Source organism: Pelodiscus sinensis, chromosome 3, assembly GCF_052426305.1.
Source record: "Pelodiscus sinensis isolate ZL-2025 chromosome 3, ASM5242630v1, whole genome shotgun sequence".
In the NCBI taxonomy this organism is placed as follows: domain Eukaryota; kingdom Metazoa; phylum Chordata; order Testudines; family Trionychidae; genus Pelodiscus; species Pelodiscus sinensis.
The window spans coordinates 2370202-2394392 of NC_143054.1; the positions used below are offsets into that span (position 1 = coordinate 2370202).

The 24191-nt window shown below is 68.9% G+C and overlaps 2 protein-coding genes across 8 annotated transcripts in view; one reads left to right on the forward strand and one right to left on the reverse strand.

Annotated features, from left to right (window-relative positions):
* The window catches only part of AGBL5 (AGBL carboxypeptidase 5), a 51070-nt gene extending 30179 nt beyond the window's left edge, over positions 1-20891 (forward strand). For 5 of the 7 annotated variants that reach the window (XM_075914570.2, XM_075914568.2, XM_075914565.2 and 2 more), the window contains exons 9-18: positions 562-731; positions 1880-2015; positions 3462-3628; positions 4192-4394; positions 17100-17270; positions 17450-17559; positions 18081-18127; positions 19249-19406; positions 19869-19957; positions 20122-20891. In XM_075914570.2, coding sequence (XP_075770685.2) covers positions 562-731; positions 1880-2015; positions 3462-3628; positions 4192-4394; positions 17100-17270; positions 17450-17559; positions 18081-18127; positions 19249-19406; positions 19869-19957; positions 20122-20199 — 1329 coding nt within the window. In that variant the 3' untranslated portion in view covers positions 20200-20891. The remainder of the gene's footprint in view (positions 1-561; positions 732-1879; positions 2016-3461; positions 3629-4191; positions 4395-17099; positions 17271-17449; positions 17560-18080; positions 18128-19248; positions 19407-19868; positions 19958-20121) is intronic. The other 2 variants (XM_075914567.2, XM_075914566.2) reach the window with 2 other exon arrangements.
* A 1384-nt stretch (positions 20892-22275) lies between these two features.
* Positions 22276-23326, reverse strand: OST4 (oligosaccharyltransferase complex subunit 4, non-catalytic). Its single transcript, XM_075914574.2, has 3 exons — positions 23168-23326; positions 22972-23090; positions 22276-22379 (listed from the first exon to the last, which is right to left on the reverse strand). Exon 2 carries the CDS (start codon positions 23087-23089, stop codon positions 22976-22978), a length of 114 nt encoding a protein of 37 aa, XP_075770689.1. The 5' UTR covers position 23090; positions 23168-23326; the 3' UTR covers positions 22276-22379; positions 22972-22975.
* Between the last annotated feature and the right edge of the window lie 865 nt (positions 23327-24191).

Below are 24191 nucleotides of genomic sequence, written 5' to 3' on the forward strand. Positions count from 1 at the left end.
AGCGGGGAGCTTGACGCGAGGCTGCCGCGCCCATGGCTGGCTTCCCGGCTGGGCAGGGTCTGCCTGGGGCATGTGTTGAGACCAGAAGGGGGGGCCTGGTGCTGGGGGCCTGCGTGCAGGCTGGTAAGGGCGGAGGCCTGGCTCTGGGGGCCTGGTGAGGGTGGGGGCCTGACACTGGGGGCCCAAGTGTGGGCTGGTGGAGACCTGGCTCTGGGGGCCCATGTGGGGGCAGGTGAGGGCGGGGAGCCGGCGCCGGGGCCCCGGGGGGCGGGGGGGCAGGTGAGGGCGGGGGGCCGGCGCGGGGGGGCCGCGGGGGGGCAGGTGAGGGCGGGGGGCCGGCGCCGGGGGCCCGCGGGGGGGCAGGTGAGGGCGGGGGGCCGGCGCCGGGGGCCCGCGGGGGGGCAGGTGAGGGCGGGGGGCCGGGGCGCGGGGGCCCGTGGGGGGGCAGGTGAGGGCGGGGGGCCGGCGCCGGGGCGGAGGAGTGGACAACACCCCTCGGGCCGGGAGCGCTTGTGCGGTGCTCCGTCGTCTCACCGGACGCCTGCCTGTCTCGACCCGCAGGTGGAGAACATGCTCTTCCCGAAGCTCATCTCCCTCAACTCCGCTCACTTCGACTTCGCGGGCTGCAACTTCTCGGAGAAGAACATGTACGCCAGGGACCGGCGGGACGGGCAGTCCAAGGAGGGCAGCGGACGGGTGGCTATTTACAAGGCCTCCGGCATCATTCACAGGTCTGGAGCCCCGCCTGCAGGGCCAGCGCCCTGGCTCGGGCAGGCTGCCCCGGTGTCCCGCACGGCGCATGGGCACGTCCCTCGCGCTGGGGGCTCCGCCCAGGCTCTGCCAGGAAGGACAAACTGGAGCCCAGCCCAGGGTGTTAACTGAACAGTCGATTAACCGCAGCAATTCGTGGCTGGAGTTCCCGGGGCGGCGGCAGCCAGCGTGCTCCGGCCCCGCTCCCGAGGAGCCCCCTGCGCAGGGGCTGGTCTGGGGGGGAGCCGGTTCAAAACCAGCCCCTCGCGGACTGGCTGCCTGACGCCCAGCGCTCTTGTCGGTGTGGGGCTGAGCTCCGAGACCCGCCCCCCCGACCCACTTCCAGTGCAGAGCCCCCAGCGGGAGCCGTGCTGCCCCCCCTCCTGACCCACTTCCAGTGCAGAGCTCCCAGCGGGAGCCGTGCTGCCCCCCCTCCTGACCCACTTCCAGTGCAGAGCTCCCAGCGGGAGCCGTGCTGCCCCCCCTCCTGACCCACTTCCAGTGCAGAGCTCCCAGCGGGAGCCGTGCTGCCCCCCCTCCTGACCCACTTCCAGTGCAGAGCTCCCAGCGGGAGCCGTGCTGCCCCCCCTCCTGACCCACTTCCAGTGCAGAGCTCCCAGCGGGAGCCGTGCTGCCCCCCCTCCTGACCCACTTCCAGTGCAGAGCTCCCAGCGGGAGCCGTGCTGCCCCCCCTCCTGACCCACTTCCAGTGCAGAGCTCCCAGCGGGAGCCGTGCCCCCCCCCCCCACCCACTTCCAGTGCAGAGCCGCAGCGGGCGTAGGCCCAGGCCCAGCGGGAGCCGTGCTGCTAACAAACGCCCTAGGGGGATGCGCGCAGTCTAGCATGAACCGATCAGCCGTTGCATCCCTAGCCTGGGCCGTGCAGGCGAGAGCCGCGCCCTGCCCCACCCCGGTGCTCAGGGTTTGCTGGGGTTGTGGCGAGGCTCATGGGGGGCAGGGGCCTGCCAGCACCAGGGGCTGCAGACGAGATGGGCTCCTTTTGGAGATGCCCAGTGGGGTGCCGTGGCGCTTGCCGTGGCTGCATGTTCTGGAGCAGGATCCACCGTCTGGGGCAGCCTGGCTCCCGGCCCGGGCGTGGGTGCAGTGACCTGGCTCCCCGTCTTCCCTAGCTACACGCTGGAGTGCAACTACAACACCGGGCGCTCGGTGAACAGCGTCCCCGCTGCCTGCCACGACAGCGGGCGGGCGAGCCCGCCTCCCCCGCCCACCTTCCCCACCAAGTACACCGTGGAGCTGTTTGAGCAGGTAACTCCGCCCAGCGCCCCGCGGTGACCCCGCCCCTTTGCTCCCAGCGCCCCGCAGGGTGACCCCGCCCGCCTCCCCCGCCCACCTTCCCCACCAAGTACACCGTGGAGCTGTTTGAGCAGGTAACTCCGCCCAGCGCCCCACGGTGACCCCGCCCCTTTGCTCCCAGCGCCCTGCGGGGTGACCCCGCCCAGCGCCCCGCGGTGACCCCGCCCCTTTGCTCCCGGCGCCCCGCGGGGCCCCGCCCGCCTCCCCCGCCCACCTTCCCCACCAAGTACACCGTGGAGCTGTTTGAGCAGGTAACTCCGCCCAGCGCCCCGCGGTGACCCCGCCCCTTTGCTCCCAGCGCCCCGCAGGGTGACCCCGCCCGCCTCCCCCGCCCACCTTCCCCACCAAGTACACCGTGGAGCTGTTTGAGCAGGTAACTCCGCCCAGCGCCCCGCGGTGACCCCGCCCCTTTGCTCCCGGCGCCCCGCGGGGTGACCCCGCCCGCCTCCCCCGCCCACCTTCCCCACCAAGTACACCGTGGAGCTGTTTGAGCAGGTAACCCCGCCCAGCGCCCCGCGGTGACCCCGCCCCTTTGCTCCCAGCGCCCTGCGGGGTGACCCCGCCCAGCGCCCCGCGGTGACCCCGCCCCTTTGCTCCCAGCGCCCTGCGGGGTGACCCCGCCCAGCGCCCCGCGGTGACCCCGCCCCTTTGCTCCCGGCGCCCTGCGGGGTGACCCCGCCCAGCGCCCCGCGGTGACCCCGCCCCTTTGCTCCCAGCGCCCCGCAGGGTGACCCCGCCCCTTCGCTCGCTGCACCCCACAGAGTAACCCAGCCCCTTCGCTCGCTGCACCCCGCAGGGTGACCCCGCCCCTTTGCTCGCTGCACCCCACAGAGTAACCCCGCCCCTTTGCTCGCTGCACCCCGCAGGGTGACCCCGCCCCTTCGCTCGCTGCACCCCGCAGGGTGACCCCGCCCCTTCGCTCGCTGCACCCCACAGAGTAACCCCGCCCCTTCGCTCGCTGCACCCCACAGAGTAACCCCGCCCCTTTGCTCGCGGCGCCCGAAGGGGACATCCGCCCCTTCGCTCGTGGCGCCTGCGGAGCCGGACGAGGGGTAACCCGGCCCCTTCGCTCCCCATCAGGGCCCATCTAGGTTTTCACCTTTTTTAGGCTTTTACCTGCTGCGCCTTGTTGGGCCGGCCATTGGCCAGGCCCTGGTGTGTGGTAAATCTGTAGCGCGTGTTGGTGCTGGCAAAGCTAAGCCGGTGGGCTGGGGCGGTGCCAGGGCGCTGGCAGCCCGTGCGTGGCCTGAAGGGCTGGGACACGGGCCTGGCCTCGCGGCGGGGTCCCTGGCTCCCGGAGGCTGGCCAACTGGAGGCCAGCAGCACTGGGGCGCCTGTGCCCACTGCTCCGCCGGGCGCCCGGCCCTGGCACTGAAGGGCGTCTCTGGCTTGCTGCAGGTGGGGCGGGCGCTGGCCATCGCGGCCCTGGACATGGCGGAGTGCAACCCCTGGTCCCGGCTCGTCATGTCTGAGCACAGCAACCTGAGCAACCTGCGGGCCTGGATGCTGAAGCACGTGCGCAACCTCAAGGGCATGGCTGCTTGCGCCCGCAAGAAGGGCTCCAAGTAAGGCGCTGCCCCGGCCGTCCATGTGTGCCCCAAGGCTGTGCCGCCCCCTGCGGGCCAGCCCGGCAGCTCAGCCCCCGGCCTGCAGCCCCCGAGGCCTGGGCCCGGGCCCAGCGTGCGCCGTGCTGCTGCAGGGCAGATCCCGGCAGCTCTGCTTATCCCGGGGTCTGCCGGCCCTGAGCCAAGCTCCGCAGGGAGCAAGAGCCTTCTGCCTCCCCAGCGTCACTCCCTGCCACAGCTCCCTGGGCTCCACTGCCCCGGGAGACCGTGCTCCCCCGCCGGATCCGCAAGGGCGGGGCCCCTGCCAGCTCCCAGCCCTCGAAGGGCAACAGGCCAGCGCCAGGCCTGCCTCGGTGTCTGCTCCGGAAAGGCGCTGGGGCGTGCTGAGCAGGCCGCTGGGCAGGGCCTGAGAGCAGTAGGCCAGGAGGGACAGCGTTTCAGCAGGCACGCGCCAGTCCTCAGGTGCCAGTCCTGGGCGAGCCCTGCCGAGCTGGCTGGCACCGCCGAGGGCCCTGGGGGAGAGCAGCGGAGCCACGCTCACGGCCGCATCCCCTCCCTTGCAGCGGGCTGCCTACCTCGAGCTCCGAGAATGGCCTCTCCCGGGCCAGGAGCTACAGCAACGGCGCCAGCGGGAGCAGCGGCAGCCAGCAGAACTCGCCCCAGATCAAAGCCTCCCCCAGCTTCACCTTCGGCTGCACCAGGCCCGGCGGCCCCGCGGGCCAGAGCCCTCCGAACGGCAGCCCCAGGGTCCTGGCGCCGGTGAGAGGTAAGCTGGGCGGGGTGCCCTTCCTGGCTTTGCTGCAGGACGTGTGGAGCTGCTGTGTCCGGCGGCGCCAGCCGGACTGGGCCCTGCTCTAAGCGAGGGGCCGAGTGCCGTCCGGACATGGAGACTGGCGTGCTCCTCCCGGCTGTGCCCGGCAGAGAGCTGCCCCCTGCACCTGGGCCGGAACAGCTGCTGCCGTGGGGGAGGGCTGGCCTGTCTGGGGCAGGCGTGGCGCTGTGCCGATCCCTGCAGCAGGACCCGCAACGGCCACGTTGGCACTGGATTGCTGCGGAGGGGAGCCAGCGCGAGCCTGCAGCATCTAGAGGAGCTGGCAGGGGCTCCAGCGCCGTCCCCGCCGTTGCTGCTCTCCCCAGCACTCCCGGGCCGCAGGATGAGCTGCAGGGTTCCCAGCGGCAGACGCAGGTGCCCACACTGGGTTACTGACCCCAGGCTAACACGGCCCTTCTCCGAGCTGCACGCCTCCGACCACCGCCCCCACACCCTGGTCCAGCGACCGCCCCAGCCAAGCCTTCAGCTCCCTGGCTCTGCCTTCGGAGCCCCTGGCAGGCTGCTTGCCTGGCCAGCCGAGGAAATCGGGACGTGACCAGCCCGTACGCTGGGCCGTGCAGTGGCTGTGGTGAAGCGGGTCCCAACGGCCAAGCGGGAACACGCTGGGGTGCAGGGTTCTCCGCGCCCCGGGGCCTGGCGCGCCGGCTGGGCATTGTCTGTGGGACGCTGCTCTCCCGGAAGCGCTGGCTGAATTCCCCACGAGCCGGCTTGCTGTGCGCTGCCTTCGTTTCGTGTGCAGCTTTGCCCTGAGCGCTTGCTTCCCATCCCCTGTCGTGGCCTTGCCTGGCAGCGTCCCTGGGAACAAATAAAGGCTTGTGTACCATGGGCATCTGGTAGCGTCTCTTCCTTCCCCTTGGCCTGCTCTGTCTGCCTCTGTCCGCCAAGCCACCTGCTGGCTAGAAACCAGCTCGGTGCGGGCTGGGAACTGGCCAGGAGTTTGTGAAGAACGACTCCTGGCAAACCGATGCGAGAGCTTCCTTTGGCAGCGTTTGACACGGTCTCGCATGAGCGTCTCAGCGACCAGCTAGGCAAACCCAACCTAGATGGGGCTGGGGCAGAACTGGCTGGAGGACCCTTCCCAGGGAGGAGTTCACGGCTCCCAGTCCTGCTGGAGGGCAGAGCAAGGGGGCTCCGCAGGGGTCTGGCTTGGGACCGGCCTGTTCAATGTCTTCATCAAGGATTTAGCTATCGGCACAGAGAGGACGCTTATGAAGCTTGCAGGTGATCCCTCGGAGGAGGGGCTGCAAGAGCTTTGGAGCAGCGGCTCCCGACCGTTCTGATACCACGGACTGGCAAACCCAGTCCCAGACTTGGCGGAGGGTAACGCTGATTTGCATATTCCGTATGGTCACTCGCGTTAGGAGGCCCCATCGCATCTGTGTGCACAGCTTGTCACTGTAGCGGGTCAGAGTGCCGGTCTGGACAGCGCCAGAGCGGGTCTGGGAACAGCCCTTGCCTTCCTTCCCTAAGCCAGCAGCGCCTCCGGAAGCATGCTCTGCATGTAATCCTGCAAGTGCCACCAGCTGCCTTTTGCTCCAGTATCCAAAAGCTTTTAACCCGCCTGAAAGGTTGGCACCACCCCACCAGCCTGCCCCAGCCCGGGGACAGTCCTCTGCCTGCAGCCTGCCCCACCTCGCCGCACTGACCCCAGCACGGCCCCCATCCCACCTACCCCCGGCGCCCTGCTGCCTCTCCCAGACCAGGAAGCTGCTGTCATCAAACCTCTCCTCTCCCACACTGACTGCCCACTCCAAACTCCCCTCCCCCTCCCCCTCCCCCTCCCCCTCCTGTCCCAGCCACCTCCTCCCTCCCCCTGGTGTCCCCTTCCCTACCAGCATGGTTGTCTGGAGCAGGGAGCGCCTCCAGTTAGCAGCCCCTCAGCTTACATGGAACTTAGATCTCACAGGCCAGCGGTTGGGAACCACTGACCCTTTGGAGGAGAGGCGCATAATTCCAGCTGATCTGGACAGACGGGAGAAGTGGTCGGAGGTCAGTAGGATGAAGCTGACTAAGGACCAATGCGAAGTGCCCCACTTAGGGAGGAACAATCAGTTTCACACACATGGAACGGGCAGCGACTGTCTAGGGAGGAGCCCTGCAGAAAGGGATCTAGGGGGTCAGTGGGCTACAAGCTACATAGGAGTCAACAGTGAGACTCTGTTGCAAAAAAAGCAAACCTGGTTCTGGGGGCATGAAGAGGAGTGTGGTGAGCCAGACACGAGGAGTCGTTCTCCCGCTCTGCTCTGCTCTGCGCTGGTCAGGCCTCAGCTGGAGTCTTGTGTCCAGTTCTGGGCACTGCATTTCAAGAAAGATGTGGAGAAACTGGAGAGGGTCCAGAGAAGAGCAACGAGAATGATGAAAGGTCTGGAGAACATGAGCTAGGAGGGGAGGCTGAAGGAACTGGGCTTGTTTAGTCTGGAAAGGAGCAGACAGAGGAGCCGTTTTCAGGTATCTAAAAGGGTGTCACAAGGAAGAAGGAGAAAAATTGTTCCCCTTGGCTTCTGAGGACAGGACAAGCAGCAAGGGGCTTAAACCGCAGCAAGGGAGGTTGAGGTTGGACATTAGGGAAAAGTTCCTGCCTGTCCGGGTGGTGGAACACGGGGATAAATTGCCCTGGGTATATTTCAGCGCAGGTTGGCCAGACGCCTGGCAGGGATGGTCAGACAGTGCTGGGCCCTGCTGAGAGGGCAGGGGAACAGACTCAGTGACTCTGGAGGGCCCTTCCTATGAGCCTGAGGCCAGACGGGTGAAAGGGGCTGGGCCTGTGGGTGGGCAGAGGGGAGCCAGCCCTAGTGGTAACACCAGAGTGTGGGGCTGCCTGCGCGGGTCTGGCGGTGCCTGGGCAGAGCTCCCATGGGCCAGCAGCACCGGGAATGGCGCAGGTCCCTGGGCAGCAGAGGGGTGAGGAGACTCCTGACTTGCTAGTCCGTGCACTGGCCTGAAGTGCCAGAGCAGGAGCGGGGCACCCACGCTCCTTTGCAGGCTGGGACCTGAAAACGGGGGCCGGCGACCTGCCCCTTCCAAGCCAAGCGACCCCCGGCCTGGCAGCGGGTCAGGCTGGTGGGAACGGGGGAAGAAGGGCGCACTGCTGGCTCTGCACCGGCCAGCCCCCTCGGGGCGCTGCCTGGAGGGGCAAGGGCAGAGAACTGCGACCCTGGCCGAGGGCCGGCTGCACTGAGCCCGTCGGGCTCGCCTGGAGCCCCGCGCTCCCAGGGCATGGGCACTGAGTGAGGGGCGGGGTGCCGCCGCGTGCACTGCCTGGCGCGGGCGTTGGCACGAGGTCGCCCCCAGAGAGCGCACTCTGGCTGCGTGTCCTGGTGCTTCCCAGCCTCCGGCAGCCCCGCCGTGGAGACGGAGCGAAGGCAGCGGTGCCGGCTGCTGCGGTGCCCCCGCTGTCATGTCGGGCAAGCCAGGGCAGAGACAGCAGAGCCCTGGGGCGGGGCAGTGCCCGCCTGGCTGGCACCGAGCCAGGGGCCTTGCACCTCCCAGGGCTGCCGGGGCCAGGAGGGGACTCGCTCTGGGGCCTTGGGCTGGTGGGGGGTGAGGAGGAGCCGGCGCTGGGCTGTGAGCACCCAGCCCTTCCGCCTCGCTGGGCAGCCGTGCTCTGCTGCCCGCTGGGGCGCAGTGTGTTTCCCTGGCGCTGCAGAGAGCCAGGGCCAGGGCCCCCCACGGCAGAGAGCTCAGCCTGAGCTCTGGGGGGCTAGTGCTGGCCCCGGCTGCAGCCTGTGTGACCCGGGGGCTAACAGCCGCTCCGCAAGGAAGGCCAAAGGCACTTGCCGCCCGCCGTGTCCCCTCGCCATCTGCGGGAGCCCTCGGCAGGCAGGCCTGGCTCCGGTCACCCTCCCTCTTCGGCCGGTATCCCGACGGCCCCACGCCCAGCAGCCTCTGCCCTGCCCCTGCCCTCTGTCCTCCGCCTGCGGTCAGGCTGCTAGTTTGGCACGAAGACGGAGAGCGTCCCTTTCTGTGCTCCGGCAGCGGGGTTACCGGCCAGTGCCTGCGCCGAGCCTTCCCAGGAGCGTCCCTCCAGGGTGGAAATACCCGGGCGGGCGGGAGCGGACAGTCCGCACACGAGGCCTCCGAACAAGCCTCCATCTCCGCGCGACGCGGCCGGCGGGAAGGTTCCGTTCCAGCTGCCAGTGGTCTGTCCCTGTCGGCTCGGGCCCGCTGAGGGGCACCCGCCCTGTCTCCCCGCGCCCAGCGCCCTACCCCCTTCCACGGACCAGAGCCCGTCTGCTCGGTCCCCGCATACGGAGCTCACCGGAGCCAAGGCAGCCGGCCAGCAGCCCCCCAGCCGATGGCTCTTGGCCAGGGTGGGGCAGCAGCTCGCGAGGCTCTGGAGTCCCCTTGTCGACACAAACGTTCTTCCCGGTGCTGGGACGCCAGCCCTGGCTGGGCGCAGCCGCCACGTGAGCCTTTCCCCGTGCTCGCCCGGAAGCCTGAGGGAGCCCTGGCAGGCGTGGCACCCGCGGCGTGGGGGCGCTGGCTCAGCCCTCAGCTGCGGCAGGAGGGGAGCTGCTCTTTGGCCGTCTGCCTGGCAGGTGGGGCAGCCTCCCTCAGCATGTGGGGCCCGGGCGTACTGGCGCGGGGACAGTGCTGATGCTGCGGCAGCGGGGCTGTGTTAAGGGTACCGCGGGGGAGGAGCTGTGTTTAGGGTACAGTGGGGCAGAGGGGGATACGGTACCGTGGGGGAGGGGCTGTGTTTAGGGTACAGCGGGGCAGAGGGGGAAACGGTACCGCAGGGGAGGGGCTGTGTTTAGGGTACAGCGGGGCAGAGGGGGATACAGTACCGCGGGGGAGGGGCTGTGTTTAGGGTACAGCGGGGCAGAGGGGGATACGGTACCGCGGGGGAGGGGCTGTGTTTAGGGTACAGCGGGGCAGAGGGGGATACGGTACCGTGGGGGAGGGGCTGTGTTTAGGGTACAGCGGGGCAGAGGGGGATACGGTACCGTGGGGGAGGGGCTGTGTTTAGGGTACAGTGGGGCAGAGGGGGATACGGTACCACAGGGGAGGGGCTGTGTTTAGGGTACAGCGGGGAAGAGGGTGATACGGTACCGTGGGGGAGGGGCTGTGTTTAGGGTACAGCGGGGCAGATGGGGATACGGTACCACAGGGGAGGGGCTGTGTTTAGGGTACAGCGGGGCAGAGGGGGATACGGTACCGCAGGGGAGGGGCTGTGTTTAGGGTACAGCGGGGCAGAGGGGGATACGGTACCGCGGGGGAGGGGCTGTGTTTAGGGTACAGCGGGGCAGAGGGGGATACGGTACCGTGGGGGAGGGGCTGTGTTTAGGGTACAGCGGGGCAGAGGGGGATACGGTACCGTGGGGGAGGGGCTGTGTTTAGGGTACAGTGGGGCAGAGGGGGATACGGTACCACAGGGGAGGGGCTGTGTTTAGGGTACAGCGGGGAAGAGGGTGATACGGTACCGTGGGGGAGGGGCTGTGTTTAGGGTACAGCGGGGCAGATGGGGATACGGTACCACAGGGGAGGGGCTGTGTTTAGGGTACAGCGGGGCAGAGGGGGATACGGTACCGCAGGGGAGGGGCTGTGTTTAGGGTACAGCGGGGCAGAGGGGGATACGGTACCGCGGGGGAGGGGCTGTGTTTAGGGTACAGCGGGGCAGAGGGGGATACGGTACCGTGGGGGAGGGGCTGTGTTTAGGGTACAGCGGGGCAGAGGGGGATACGGTACCGTGGGGGAGGGGCTGTGTTTAGGGTACAGTGGGGCAGAGGGGGATACGGTACCACAGGGGAGGGGCTGTGTTTAGGGTACAGCGGGGAAGAGGGTGATACGGTACCGTGGGGGAGGGGCTGTGTTTAGGGTACAGCGGGGCAGATGGGGATACGGTACCACAGGGGAGGGGCTGTGTTTAGGGTACAGCGGGGCAGAGGGGGATACGGTACCGTGGGGGAGGGGCTGTGTTTAGGGTACAGCGGGGCAGAGGGTGATACGGTACCACAGGGGAGGGGCTGTGTTTAGGGTACAGCGGGGCAGAGGGGGACACGGTACCGCGGGGGAGGGGCTGTGTTTAGGGTACAGCGGGGCAGAGGGGGATACGGTACCACGGGGGAGGGGCTGTGTTTAGGGTACAGCGGGGCAGAGGGGGATACGGTACCGTGGGGGAGGAGCTGTGTTTAGGGTACAGCGGGGCAGAGGGGGATACGGTACCACAGGGGAGGGGCTGTGTTTAGGGTACAGCGGGGCAGAGGGTGATACGGTACCGTGGGGGAGGGGCTGTGTTTAGGGTACAGCGGGGCAGAGGGGGATACAGTACCGCGGGGGAGGGGCTGTGTTTAGGGTACAGCGGGGCAGAGGGGGATACGGTACCACAGGGGAGGGGCTGTGTTTAGGATGCAGCGGGGCAGAGGGGGATACGGTACAGTGGGGGAGGGGCTGTGTTTAGGGTACAGCGGGGCAGAGGGGGATACGGTACCGCGGGGGAGGGGCTGTGTTTAGGGTACAGCGGGGCAGAGGGGGATACGGTACCGTGGGGGAGGGGCTGTGTTTAGGATACAGCGGGGCAGAGGGGGATACGGTACAGTGGGGGAGGGGCTGTGTTTAGGGTACAGCGGGGCAGAGGGGGATACGGTACCGCGGGGGAGGGGCTGTGTTTAGGGTACAGCGGGGCAGCGGGGCTGTGTTAAGGGTACCGCGGGGGAGGGGCTGTGTTTAGGGTACAGTGGGGCAGAGGGGGATACGGTACCGCGGGGGAGGGGCTGTGTTTAGGGTACAGTGGGGCAGAGGGGGATACGGTACCGTGGGGGAGGGGCTGTGTATAGGGTACAGCAGGGCAGAGGGGGATACGGTACCGTGGGGGAGGGGCTGTGTTTAGGGTACAGCGGGGCAGCGGGGCTGTGTTAAGGGTACCGTGGGGGAGGGGCTGTGTATAGGGTACAGCGGGGCAGAGGGGGATACGGTACCGTGGGGGAAGGGGCTGTGTTTAGGGTACAGTGGGGCAGAGGGGGATACGGTACCGTGGGGGAGGGGCTGTGTTTAGGGTACCGCGGGGAAGGGGCTGTGTTTAGGGTACAACGGGGCAGAGGGGGATATGGTACCGTGGGGGAGGGGCTGTGTTTAGGGTACAGTGGAGCAGAGGGGGATACGGTACCGTGGGGGAGGGGCTGTGTTTAGGGTACAGCGGGGCAGAGGGGGATACGGTACCGCGGGGGAGGGGCTGTGTTTAGGGTACAGCGGGGCAGAGGGGGATACGGTACCACAGAGGAGGGGCTGTGTTTAGGGTACAGTGGGGCAGAGGGGGATACGGTACCACAGGGGAGGGGCTGTGTTTAGGGTACAGCGGGGAAGAGGGTGATACGGTACCGTGGGGGAGGGGCTGTGTTTAGGGTACAGCGGGGCAGATGGGGATACGGTACCACAGGGGAGGGGCTGTGTTTAGGGTACAGCGGGGCAGAGGGGGATACGGTACCGTGGGGGAGGGGCTGTGTTTAGGGTACAGCGGGGCAGAGGGGGATACGGTACCACAGGGGAGGGGCTGTGTTTAGGGTACAGCGGGGCAGAGGGGGACACGGTACCGCGGGGGAGGGGCTGTGTTTAGGGTACAGCGGGGCAGAGGGGGATACGGTACCACGGGGGAGGGGCTGTGTTTAGGGTACAGCGGGGCAGAGGGGGATACGGTACCGTGGGGGAGGAGCTGTGTTTAGGGTACAGCGGGGCAGAGGGGGATACGGTACCACAGGGGAGGGGCTGTGTTTAGGGTACAGCGGGGCAGAGGGTGATACGGTACCGTGGGGGAGGGGCTGTGTTTAGGGTACAGCGGGGCAGAGGGGGATACAGTACCGCGGGGGAGGGGCTGTGTTTAGGGTACAGCGGGGCAGAGGGGGATACGGTACCACAGGGGAGGGGCTGTGTTTAGGATGCAGCGGGGCAGAGGGGGATACGGTACAGTGGGGGAGGGGCTGTGTTTAGGGTACAGCGGGGCAGAGGGGGATACGGTACCGCGGGGGAGGGGCTGTGTTTAGGGTACAGCGGGGCAGAGGGGGATACGGTACCGTGGGGGAGGGGCTGTGTTTAGGGTACAGCGGGGCAGAGGGGGATACGGTACCGTGGGGGAGGGGCTGTGTTTAGGGTACAGCGGGGCAGAGGGGGATACGGTACCGCGGGGGAGGGGCTGTGTTTAGGGTACAGCGGGGCAGAGGGGGATACGGTACCACAGGGGAGGGGCTGTGTTTAGGGTACAGCGGGGCAGAGGGGGATACGGTACCGTGGGGGAGGGGCTGTGTTTAGGGTTCAGCGGGGCAGAGGGGGATACGGTACCGCAGGGGAGGGGCTGTGTTTAGGGTACAGCGGGGCAGAGGGGGATACAGTACCACAGGGGAGGGGCTGTGTTTAGGGTACAGCGGGCAGAGGGGGATACGGTACAGTGGGGGAGGGGCTGTGTTTAGGGTACAGCGGGGCAGAGGGGGATACGGTACCGCGGGGGAGAGGCTGTGTTTAGGGTACAGCGGGGCAGAGGGGGAAACGGTACCGCAGGGGAGGGGCTGTGTTTAGGGTACAGCGGGGCAGAGGGGGATACAGTACCGCGGGGGAGGGGCTGTGTTTAGGGTACAGCGGGGCAGAGGGGGATACAGTACCGCGGGGGAGGGGCTGTGTTTAGGGTACAGCGGGGCAGAGGGGGATACGGTACCGCGGGGGAGGGGCTGTGTTTAGGGTACAGCGGGGCAGAGGGGGATACGGTACCGTGGGGGAGGGGCTGTGTTTAGGGTACAGCGGGGCAGAGGGGGATACGGTACCGTGGGGGAGGGGCTGTGTTTAGGGTACAGCGGGGCAGAGGGGGATACGGTACCGTGGGGGAGGGGCTGTGTTTAGGGTACAGCGAGGCAGAGGGGGATACGGTACCGTGGGGGAGGGGCTGTGTTTAGGGTACAGCGGGGCAGAGGGGGATACGGTACCACAGGGGAGGGGCTGTGTTTAGGGTACAGCGGGGCAGAGGGGGATACGGTACCGCGGGGGAGGGGCTGTGTTTAGGGTACAGCGGGGCAGAGGGGGATACGGTACCGCGGGGGAGGGGCTGTGTTTAGGGTACAGCGGGGCAGAGGGGGATACGGTACCATGGGAGGGGCTGTGTTTAGGGTACAGCGGGGAAGAGGGTGATACGGTACCACAGGGGAGGGGCTGTGTTTAGGGTACAGCGGGGCAGAGGGGGATACGGTACCACAGGGGAGGGGCTGTGTTTAGGGTACAGCGGGGAAGAGGGTGATACGGTACCGTGGGGGAGGGGCTGTGTTTAGGGTACAGCGGGGCAGAGGGGGATACGGTACCGTGGGGGAGGGGCTGTGTTTAGGGTACAGCGGGGCAGAGGGGGATACGGTACCGCGGGGGAGGGGCTGTGTTTAGGGTACAGCGGGGCAGAGGGGGATACGGTACCACGGGGGAGGGGCTGTGTTTAGGATACAGCGGGGCAGAGGGGGATACGGTACCACAGGGGAGGGGCTGTGTTTAGGGTACAGCGGGGCAGAGGGGGATACGGTACCATGGGAGGGGCTGTGTTTAGGGTTCAGCGGGGCAGAGGGGGATACGGTACCGCGGGGGAGGGGCTGTGTTTAGGGTTCAGCGGGGCAGAGGGGGATACGGTACCGCAGGGGAGGGGCTGTGTTTAGGGTACAGCGGGGCAGAGGGGGATACGGTACCGTGGGGGAGGGGCTGTGTTTAGGGTACAGCGGGGCAGAGGGGGATACGGTACCGCGGGGGAGGGGCTGTGTTTAGGGTTCAGCGGGGCAGAGGGGGATACGGTACCGCAGGGGAGGGGCTGTGTTTAGGGTACAGCGGGGCAGAGGGGGATACGGTACCACAGGGGAGGGGCTGTGTTTAGGGTACAGCGGGCAGAGGGGGATACGGTACAGTGGGGGAGGGGCTGTGTTTAGGGTACAGCGGGGCAGAGGGGGATACGGTACCGCGGGGGAGGGGCTGTGTTTAGGGTACAGCGGGGCAGAGGGGGAAACGGTACCGCGGGGGAGGGGCTGTGTTTAGGGTACAGCGGGGCAGAGGGGGATACAGTACCGCGGGGGAGGGGCTGTGTTTAGGGTACAGCGGGGCAGAGGGGGATACAGTACCGCGGGGGAGGGGCTGTGTTTAGGGTACAGCGGGGCAGAGGGGGATACGGTACCGCGGGGGAGGGGCTGTGTTTAGGGTACAGCGGGGCAGAGGGGGATACGGTACCGTGGGGGAGGGGCTGTGTTTAGGGTACAGCGGGGCAGAGGGGGATACGGTACCGTGGGGGAGGGGCTGTGTTTAGGGTACAGCGGGGCAGAGGGGGATACGATACCGTGGGGGAGGGGCTGTGTTTAGGGTACAGCGGGGCAGAGGGGGATACGGTACCGTGGGGGAGGGGCTGTGTTTAGGGTACAGCGGGGCAGAGGGGGATACGGTACCACAGGGGAGGGGCTGTGTTTAGGGTACAGCGGGGCAGAGGGGGATACGGTACCGCGGGGGAGGGGCTGTGTTTAGGGTACAGCGGGGCAGAGGGGGATACGGTACCATGGGAGGGGCTGTGTTTAGGGTACAGCGGGGAAGAGGGTGATACGGTACCACAGGGGAGGGGCTGTGTTTAGGGTACAGCGGGGCAGAGGGGGATACGGTACCACAGGGGAGGGGCTGTGTTTAGGGTACAGCGGGGAAGAGGGTGATACGGTACCGTGGGGGAGGGGCTGTGTTTAGGGTACAGCGGGGCAGAGGGGGATACGGTACCACAGGGGAGGGGCTGTGTTTAGGGTACAGCGGGGCAGAGGGGGATACGGTACCGCGGGGGAGGGGCTGTGTTTAGGGTACAGCGGGGCAGAGGGGGATACGGTACCACGGGGGAGGGGCTGTGTTTAGGATACAGCGGGGCAGAGGGGGATACGGTACCACAGGGGAGGGGCTGTGTTTAGGGTACAGCGGGGCAGAGGGGGATACGGTACCATGGGAGGGGCTGTGTTTAGGGTTCAGCGGGGCAGAGGGGGATACGGTACCACAGGGGAGGGGCTGTGTTTAGGGTACAGCGGGGCAGAGGGGGATACGATACCGCGGGGGAGGGGCTGTGTTTAGGGTACAGCGGGGCAGAGGGGGATACGGTACCGCGGGGGAGGGGCTGTGTTTAGGGTACAGCGGGGCAGAGGGGGATCCGGTACCACAGGGGAGGGGCTGTGTTTAAGGTACAGCGGGGCAGAGGGGGATACGGTACCGCGGGGGTGGGGCTGTGTTTAGGGTACAGCGGGGCAGAGGGGGATACGGTACCATGGGAGGGGCTGTGTTTAGGGTACAGCGGGGCAGAGGGGGATACGGTACTACGGGGGAGGGGCTGTGTTTAGGATACAGCGGGGCAGAGAGGGATACGGTACCACAGGGGAGGGGCTGTGTTTAGGGTACAGCGGGCAGAGGGGGATACGGTACAGTGGGGGAGGGGCTGTGTTTAGGGTACAGCGGGGCAGAGGGGGATACGGTACCGCGGGGAAGGGGCTGTGTTTAGGGTACAACGGGGCAGAGGGGGATACGGTACCACAGGGGAGGGGCTGTGTTTAGGGTACAGCGGGGCAGAGGGGGATACGGTACCACAGGGGAGGGGCTGTGTTTAAGGTACAGCGGGGCAGAGGGGGATACGGTACCGCGGGGGAGGGGCTGTGTTTAGGGTACAGTGGAGCAGAGGGGGATACAGTACCGCGGGGGAGGGGCTGTGTTTAGGGTACAGCGGGGCAGAGGGGGATACGGTACCATGGGAGGGGCTGTGTTTAGGGTACAGCGGGGCAGAGGGGGATACGGTACTACGGGGGAGGGGCTGTGTTTAGGGTACAGCGGGGCAGAGGGGGATCTGGTACCACAGGGGAGGGGCTGTGTTTAGGGTACAGCGGGGCAGAGGGGGATACGATACCGCGGGGGAGGGGCTGTGTTTAGGGTACAGCGGGGCAGAGGGGGATACGGTACCGCGGGGGAGGGGCTGTGTTTAGGGTACAGCGGGGCAGAGGGGGATACGGTACCACAGGGGAGTGGCTGTGTTTAGGGTACAGCGGGGCAGAGGGGGATACGGTACCACAGGGGTGGGGCTGTGTTTAGGGTACAGCGGGGCAGAGGGGGATACGGTACCATGGGAGGGGCTGTGTTTAGGGTACAGCGGGGCAGAGGGGGATCCGGTACCACAGGGGAGGGGCTGTGTTTAGGGTACAGCGGGGCAGAGGGGGATACGATACCGCGGGGGAGGGGCTGTGTTTAGGGTACAGCGGGGCAGAGGGGGATACGATACCGCGGGGGAGGGGCTGTGTTTAGGGTACAGCGGGGCAGAGGGGGATCCGGTACCACAGGGGAGGGGCTGTGTTTAGGGTACAGCGGGGCAGAGGGGGATACGGTACCACAGGGGAGGGGCTGTGTTTAGGGTACAGCGGGGCAGAGGGGGATCCGGTACCACAGGGGAGGGGCTGTGTTTAGGGTACAGCGGGGCAGAGGGGGATACGGTACCACAGGGGAGGGGCTGTGTTTAGGGTACAGCGGGGCAGAGGGGGATACGGTACCACGGGAGGGGCTGTGTTTAGGGTTCAGCGGGGGCAGCGACGGTGGTGCCACTGAGGGAGGGGCGGGGATACGGGGCCGGGGGTTCTGGGGGGCAGGGCTGTCAGCTCCTCCCTGAACCCCCTTTTTTAACTCCCCCCTCCCCAGAGCCGCGCCTGCAGGACAAGCGGCGCCAGCAGCACCTGACTCTGCTGCGAGCAGCGACCAACAGCATCCAGCCGCCAGCCCCCCTCCCTCCCTGCACCAGGCGTCTGCCCCAGGCCGCGCCGCCCGCCAGCCTGCGCCCCTGCTCCCTGCCCGCCTCTCTCAGCATGCCAGGTGGGTGACCCTCCGCGCCCAGCTTGGAACGGCCCTGGGACTTCAGTGGGGTGGCGTGTCCTGGGGCCGCTCTGGCCTGCAGCCTGGCCACCTCCCTGGGGACTCCTGGCAGGGCCAGACCCCGTCCCGGCGCACAAGCCCTGTCCTTGCAGGGCTAAGCTCTGCCCCTTGTCACCCAGGGACCTCGCCCACAGGCCGCAGGGCCCCGGCCCTGGAGGTCCCCAGCCAAGGACTGCGGGCAGCAGAGCCCAGCCGGGAGAAGGCCCCGTACGGCCTGGCGCTGGCGCAGGTAAGCCTTGCGGCTGGGGAGAGCGTGGGACCGACCGGGCTAAGGCAGCCCAGGCTGATGTCTGGGGAGGCCCAGCGAGCCCCTTCCGAGGGGTTGGGAAGCAGGCCCCTCGCAGCCGTCAGGCCCGGCCAGGGACGTCTGAGCCCCAGAGCCGCTGGGCGGGCTGCACGGACGACAGGGATTGCAGAGGGGAGAATTGGGGACCCTGGGCAGTCGCCGGATGGAGTCGTGTCCCTGCCCCTGCTGTGGGCCAGGCCGGGGTTAGGGGTAGGGGTGGAGGGGACTGCTGGCCTCTGCGTGGTAGCCAGGCTCCTCGCTGGGCGGCTCCCCTGGGGTTTGGCTCCCCACACCGGGGAGGCCTGGTTGGCTGGGGCCCCAGCCTGGAGCCGCCCCAGAAGCCAAGGGACGGTGCGGTGGCCCCTCGTGCTGCAGGTCGCCTGAGTCCCTGGGGCTAGGCAGGGAGCCCCCGGGACAGTGCTGTGATCCCCTCCCCCCCAACCGTCTCCTGTCTCTCTGCTTAGACCCTGCCGAAGAGGCTGAGCACCAGGAAGGCCCCGGAGCCACCCAGGTACCGTGCGTCGCCCACGCGCCTCCCGGAGCCCCGCACCCCTCTGGGCACCCGGGAACCCAGAGCCATGATGCCGGGTCACGGGGTGATGGCCTGCCCTGTCCACTCCCTCTGGGGCAGCTGGCCTGGCGCCCGGGCAGACGGCCCTGCGCTCTGCCCCAGAACGGCTGCTCCCCGCCTGGTCCTGCCTGCGGAGCCGGACGGGAATTCGGGAACGCTGGGGCCCAGCTGGGCCCTTCTGCACCCGATACTTCCTGGGGCAGTGAACCCGGGAGCCCCGGCCCAGCCCCAGCTGACTCCGTGCCGGAGCTGCAGCCACTCCCACAATGCACCTGGGCACGGACACTGCAGGGCTTGGCCATCGCCCCTCCTGCCAGTGGCTGCTGCTGGGGTAGATTGCCTGGCCGCCCTCCCTGGCTAAGGGGCCTGTGCGGGGGGAGGGGGGGCGCCCAGCCATACCGACTGCTGGTCTGCCCCCATGCTGGCCACCTGCTCTGGAGCCCTCTGGTCCCGCAGTCCCTGCCCAGGTGGCTGGAGCAGACGCCGAGGGGCCCGGCTGGGCTCCCGCCCGCCAAGCAGATGGAGGCGGAGCCGCCCAGAGAACCCTTCCCAGCGGAGGAAAGAGCTCGAGCTGTTCCCGGAGGAGTGGTCCTTGGATGGCCACGAGCCAGGCTGGGCAGAGCTGGTGCCCCAGATGCCAGGGTCCTCGCTAATTACCACGCTGGTCCCTCCCCTGGGCACCTGGCGCTGGCCCTGTGGTCTGACCACGTCCCCGCCCTAGTGGGCAGGCTGGATCAGATCCATCAGCCCCCTTGGCTAGGTGCCGGGAGCGTGGAATAGGCGCCTGCCCCACGCACTGGCCAGCAGCCCCTTGAGAGCCTGGGGGAGGCTCCGCCCCAGCCTGTCCTTTGCTTTGGCCCAGCTCTGGTAATTAGCCAGGCCTTGTCCCGTGGCTGGAGCGAGCTGACCGTAGTGACCATGGACGGAGCCCTCGTGGTATCTGCTGCTCCCAGCGAGGGGAGGGCAGAGCGGAGCAGCGGCTTTGCTGGCACCCGCCACGCCAGGCCCAAGGGGCACCAAACCGAGGGCAGCTGGGACTGGCACGGTCTGATTCTCTGCAGCCTCGGGCCGCTGCCGCTTCGCCCCAGCCGGATCCCTGTGCGCAAGAAGGCAGCAGAGCGCGCCCCACGCTTGTTGGGGCTCAACGGCGAGAGCACCCCCGCCCTCCAGGTCTGGAAATACACCCACGCTGCAGCCCTGCCCCAAAGGTCTCTGCCAGGTAGGGAGCTGCGGGCACAGGACGGCAGGGGCAGGTTCAGCCTCGGGCCCAGCCACAGATGGCGCCCCCAGACCCGCCTCTGCCAGGCTAGGCTGACCCAGCGGTTGACATCTGCAGTGCCGGGCCTGGGCCCCTTCCAGCAGAGCCTCCACGCTCAGCCCTGGCACCAAAGCTGGGGCAGCGCAGTCAGCCCCTGGGGGAGCTTCCAGCCCCCTCCTCCCCCCCAGCCTGAGCCAGCAGCCCCAGGTTTTCACCCTTCAGGGGAGCACGGCCCCTCTCCCAAGGCCCTGGAAAGGGCAGCTGCTGGCCCTGGACCCGGGCTGTGAGACAGGGCAGGGCGCCGGGCCCGGGCTGCTGAGACAGGGCAGGGCACCAGGACCTGGAGCACGGCTGCTGAGACAGGGCAGGGCACTGGGCCCTGGATCAGCCGGCTGCTGAGCCTCTGGCTCTGTTCCCCTGCAGCGTTCCCGGGGGAGGCTGCGGAGCTCAGCAAGGGGATGCAGACAGAGCCGCTCTTCCTGTGCGACGAGCCCGAGGGCCTGCTCAGCGAGGTACTGGGCCCCTGGGGGTGGGGGGGCGCCCCCTTCACTGCTGGCTTGCTCCTGGGTGGGCGGCCTGGCACCGGGGCTGCAGCACAGCACAGCCCTGCCTCCACTGCTGGGGTTGGGCCATGCGGGCCTGCCGCAAAGCCTCAGCCTGCTCTCGTCTGTTGCAGCATCTGCCAAGCCGCGCCCCAGACTCGCCCCAGCTCAGCTCCTACCGCAAGATCCTGTCCTTCTGCACTGAAGCCTGACGCGCCTGCTCCAGCCTCCGGCCAGCCTGCCTGCGCTGCGGGCCTGGCCCACCCGGGGGCTTCAGCCTCCGCTTCAAACCAAAGCTGTTCTGGAGATCGGGCTTCTGGCCCAGGGTCCCCACGCCCAGCAGCTCCCTGCCTGGCGCTGCTGGAGCCACCCGAGCCGCCGGGCTCCCTTGGGCGAGTCCCCCAGCCCTCCACTTCCCCGCTATCCTCAGGCCATGGCCGTTCCGAGGGTGAAGCTGGCAGCCACGGAGGGGGCTGGGCAGGGCTCCGATGCCAGCTCAGGCTGCAGCACTGCCCCATTGCTGGGGTGCAGGAGAATCAAGCCGGGGCAAAGGGCTTTCCAGCAGCGGCCAGGGCTCCCTGGTGTCTTGCTTCAGGCAGCAGGGGAGTGTCTCTGGAGGTCTCAGGCAGAGCACGGTGCTAGTGGAACCTCAGTGAGCCAGGCCGGTATCTCCAGCCAGAGCTAGTGGCCATCGTGGGCTCTTAAAGGCTGCTCGCAAGCCCCGGAGCTGCAGGTCAGCTCCCACCGGTGCCGGGCAGGGCCAGGACTGGAGCAGCCACGGCCCACTGCTCAGCCCTGGGCTGCCCCCCTCAGCCGGCAGGCACAGTGTCCCTGCCTTGGAAGCTATTTTTATGACGGGTTTGTCTTGTAATGTGTTTCTATTAAAGTTGGTTTGGAAGAAATGTCCCATGAGGTCTGTAGTCTGGGCTGGGCACTGCCCCCGTCCCGTCCCTTCGAGGCTCTGCCCAGCTGGGAGCCCCGGCCTGCATGCAGCTGCCAGGCCAGGCCCCTTCCAGCAGGGCGTCTGCATGGGTGTGTGGGGCACTGCGGGGCCCTCTGCTGTTAACACTGGTTTGCAGCTGGCGTGAGCCCCTCACCCACCACTAGGCCCAGGCAGGAGGTGCCTCAGCACAGCCCCAAGGCCTCGCACCTGCTCAGCCCCAGCCTGCAGGGGACAGGTAAGTTGGCTGAACGTGAGCTGCGGGAGCCCTGAGCATGGCCAGCTTGAGGAGGAGCCAGGAGGTTACTAGCCTGTATTTGCCACTTGTGCAACCTTTGCTGGGACCCAACAAATCAATTGGTGAGGGGCGAGAGCGGGCCGCCGTGCCAGGGCCGGCGAGAGCGGGCCGCCGTGCCAGGGCCGGCGAGAGCGGGCCGCCGTGCGAGGGCCGGCCAGAGCGGGCCGCCGTGCGAGGGCCGGCCAGAGCGGGCCGCCGTGCGAGGGCCGGCCAGAGCGGGCCGCCGTGCGAGGGCCGGCCGTGCCTGCCTTCGCAGAGAGACTGAAGGGAAACAGTCCCGTGCTGGTAACTGCTCCAGCTGCATTGCAGGTGCCGTTCCAAGCAGGTGTGGAAGGTTTTTCCCTTGAAAGTGCCCGTTGTCAGCTGAGATCCCCCTGGATTGGCACCGTTCCAGCGCTGTGTATAGACCACTGCCAGCCCTCCCCCCCCCCCAGGGACGGGAGTTGGAGCTGCCCCCTCTCCGTGCCTCGGGCTCACGTTTCCCGGGCTCTCGGCATTTCTAGCGTGTGGCTGCGAAGAACGTTGTAGCCAAACGGACAAGGGCAGGATTTGCAGGGCTTTCACCCGAGAACCAAAACTGAGAGGCTGCAGACTAAACACTTCCCGATGGAGTCAGCTCTGCGCCCCCCGCCTGCACTGCCGGGCCTGGCACCGACACCGGCCTCCCCGGGGTTCAGCACACCTTGTGTGGTGCAGGGTGGCCCAGCCCAAAGACCAGGCCTCCACGCCCCTCGGTGCCGGCACGCTCCGGGATCCGCGTCTCGGCCCTGCTCGCACTCCCCAGTGCTGTGTAAGAAGCAGCGGAGCACCCACCTGCTTGGCGTGGATGTGAGCAACCAGCCAGGCTAGAGGTGCCCCGGGGAACCAGTGTTAGGTACTGGGCACGGCCAGGTACTATGGGCCAGGGGCTGGAAGTGGGAGCCGGACAGTGTCAGGGTGTTAGCGACCCCCCCCCCCGGCCACTTCACAGCGGCCACCTCTGTGCTGGCCAGACCAGCTGATCGCTGAGCCCTGGGACCGGCCGAGCCGCGGGGCGCGGACAGCAGCGCGGGAGGTTGTGGCCATTTATTGGTGTCCAGGGGGGCGGCTCTGTACACGGGGGCGGCGAGCCGGAGCCATGCGGCAGGGCTGCGTCCCACGGCGGCGGGCGGGCCCTGTGGGCAGAGAAGAGCAGCGCTAAGGCCCGGTCCCCCCCCCGGCGCGGTCCCGAGAGCCCCCCCCCCGGCGCGGCGCGGTCCCGAGAGCCCCCCCCCCGGCGCGGCGCGGTCCCGAGAGCCCCCCCCCCGGCGCGGCGCGGTCCCGAGAGCCCCCCCCCGGCGCGGCGCGGTCCCGAGAGCCCCCCCCCCCCCCGGCGCGGCGCGGTCCCGAGAGCCCCCCCCCCCGGCGCGGCGCGGTCCCGAGAGCCCCCCCCCGGCGCGGCGCGGTCCCGAGAGCCCCCCCCCCCCCGGCGCGGCGCGGTCCCGAGAGCCCCCCCCCCCCCCGGCGCGGCGCGGTCCCGAGAGCCCCCCCCCCCCCGGCGCGGTCCCGAGAGCCCCCCCCCCCCGGCGCGGCCCCGAGAGCCCCCCCCGGCGCGGCGCGGCCCCGAGAGCCCCCCCCGGCGCGGCGCGGTCCCGAGAGCCCCCCCCCCCCGGCGCGGCGCGGTCCCGAGAGCCCCCCCCGCGGCGCGGCGCGGTCCCGAGAGCCCCCCCCCGGCGCGGTCCCGAGAGCCCCCCCCCGGCGCGGCGCGGCCCCGAGAGCCCCCCCTACCGGCTCAGTCCTGGCGCTTGGGGTTGTTGACCGCCACGTAGTGGTAGAGAACCACGAGCAGGAAGAGCGACACGCCCAGCATGTTGGCGAAGATGGCGAGCTGCACGTCCGTGATCATCCTGCGGGGGAGGGGCGGGTCAGCGCGGGGGGGCGGCGGGCCGGGGGGGGGGGCCCGACCCCTCCCCCCGTCACTTACCCGGCGGCGGGTCGGAAGCTCCCCGGACACGTCTCCCGGCGGCGGATCGACTTCCGTTCGCCGCGCGGTGCATGCTGGGGAGGGCGCGCGGGCTCTCAGGGCGGGGCCTGGCCGGCGACTGGCCCCGCCCCTCGCTCGCTAACCGCCGCCGCGCGCCTCTGCCGGCCCCGCCCCCGCCCCCTGCCGCAGGCCGGCCTCGCGCCTCAGCCCCGCCCCTCCACTGTCCTCCCCGCCCACAACCGCCAACCGCCGCCCCCTCCGCCCAACCGCCCCGCCCCCCAGACCTCCCAACCGCCCAACTGCCCCGCCCCCAACCGTCCCCCAGACCACCCAGCCCCCAACTGCCCCGCCCCCTCCGCCCAACCGCCCCGCCCCCCAGACCACCCAGCCCCCAACTGCCCCGCCCCCTCCGCCCAACCGCCCCGCCCCCCAGACCTCCCAACCGCCCAACCCCCGCCCCCAACCGTCCCCCAGACCACCCAGCCCCCAACTGCCCCGCCCCCAACCGCCCCGCCCCCCAGACCTCCCAACCGCCCATCTGCCCCGCCCCCAACCATCCCCCAGACCACCCAGCCCCCAACTGCCCCGCCCCCTCCGCCCAACCGCCCCGCCCCCCAGACCACCCAGCCCCCACTGCCCCGCCCCCTCCGCCCAACCGCCCCGCCCCCCAGACCTCCCGACTGCCCTGTCCCCCCGCCCCCAACCGTCCCCCAGACCACCCAGCCCCCAACTGCCCCACCGCCCGCCCAACCGCCCTCAACTGCCAGACCATCCAGCCCCCAACTGCCCCTCCCCCAACCGCCCCGCCCCCCAGACCTCCCAACCGCCCATCTGCCCCGCCCCCAACCGTCCCCCAGACCACCCAGCCCCCAACTGCCCCGCCCCCTCCGCCCAACCGCCCCGCCCCCCAGACCTCCCGACTGCCCCGCCCCCAACCGCCCCGGACCACCCAGCCCCCAACTGCCCAACCGCCCTCCAAACCGCCCTGCCCCCCAACCACCCGCTTAGCCCACCAACTGCTCCC

What these genes read in the sequence shown, in the direction of transcription:
- OST4 (XM_075914574.2), bottom strand. Translation starts at nt 23,089, where the DNA reads ATGATCACGGACGTGCAGCTCGCCATCTTCGCCAACATGCTGGGCGTG.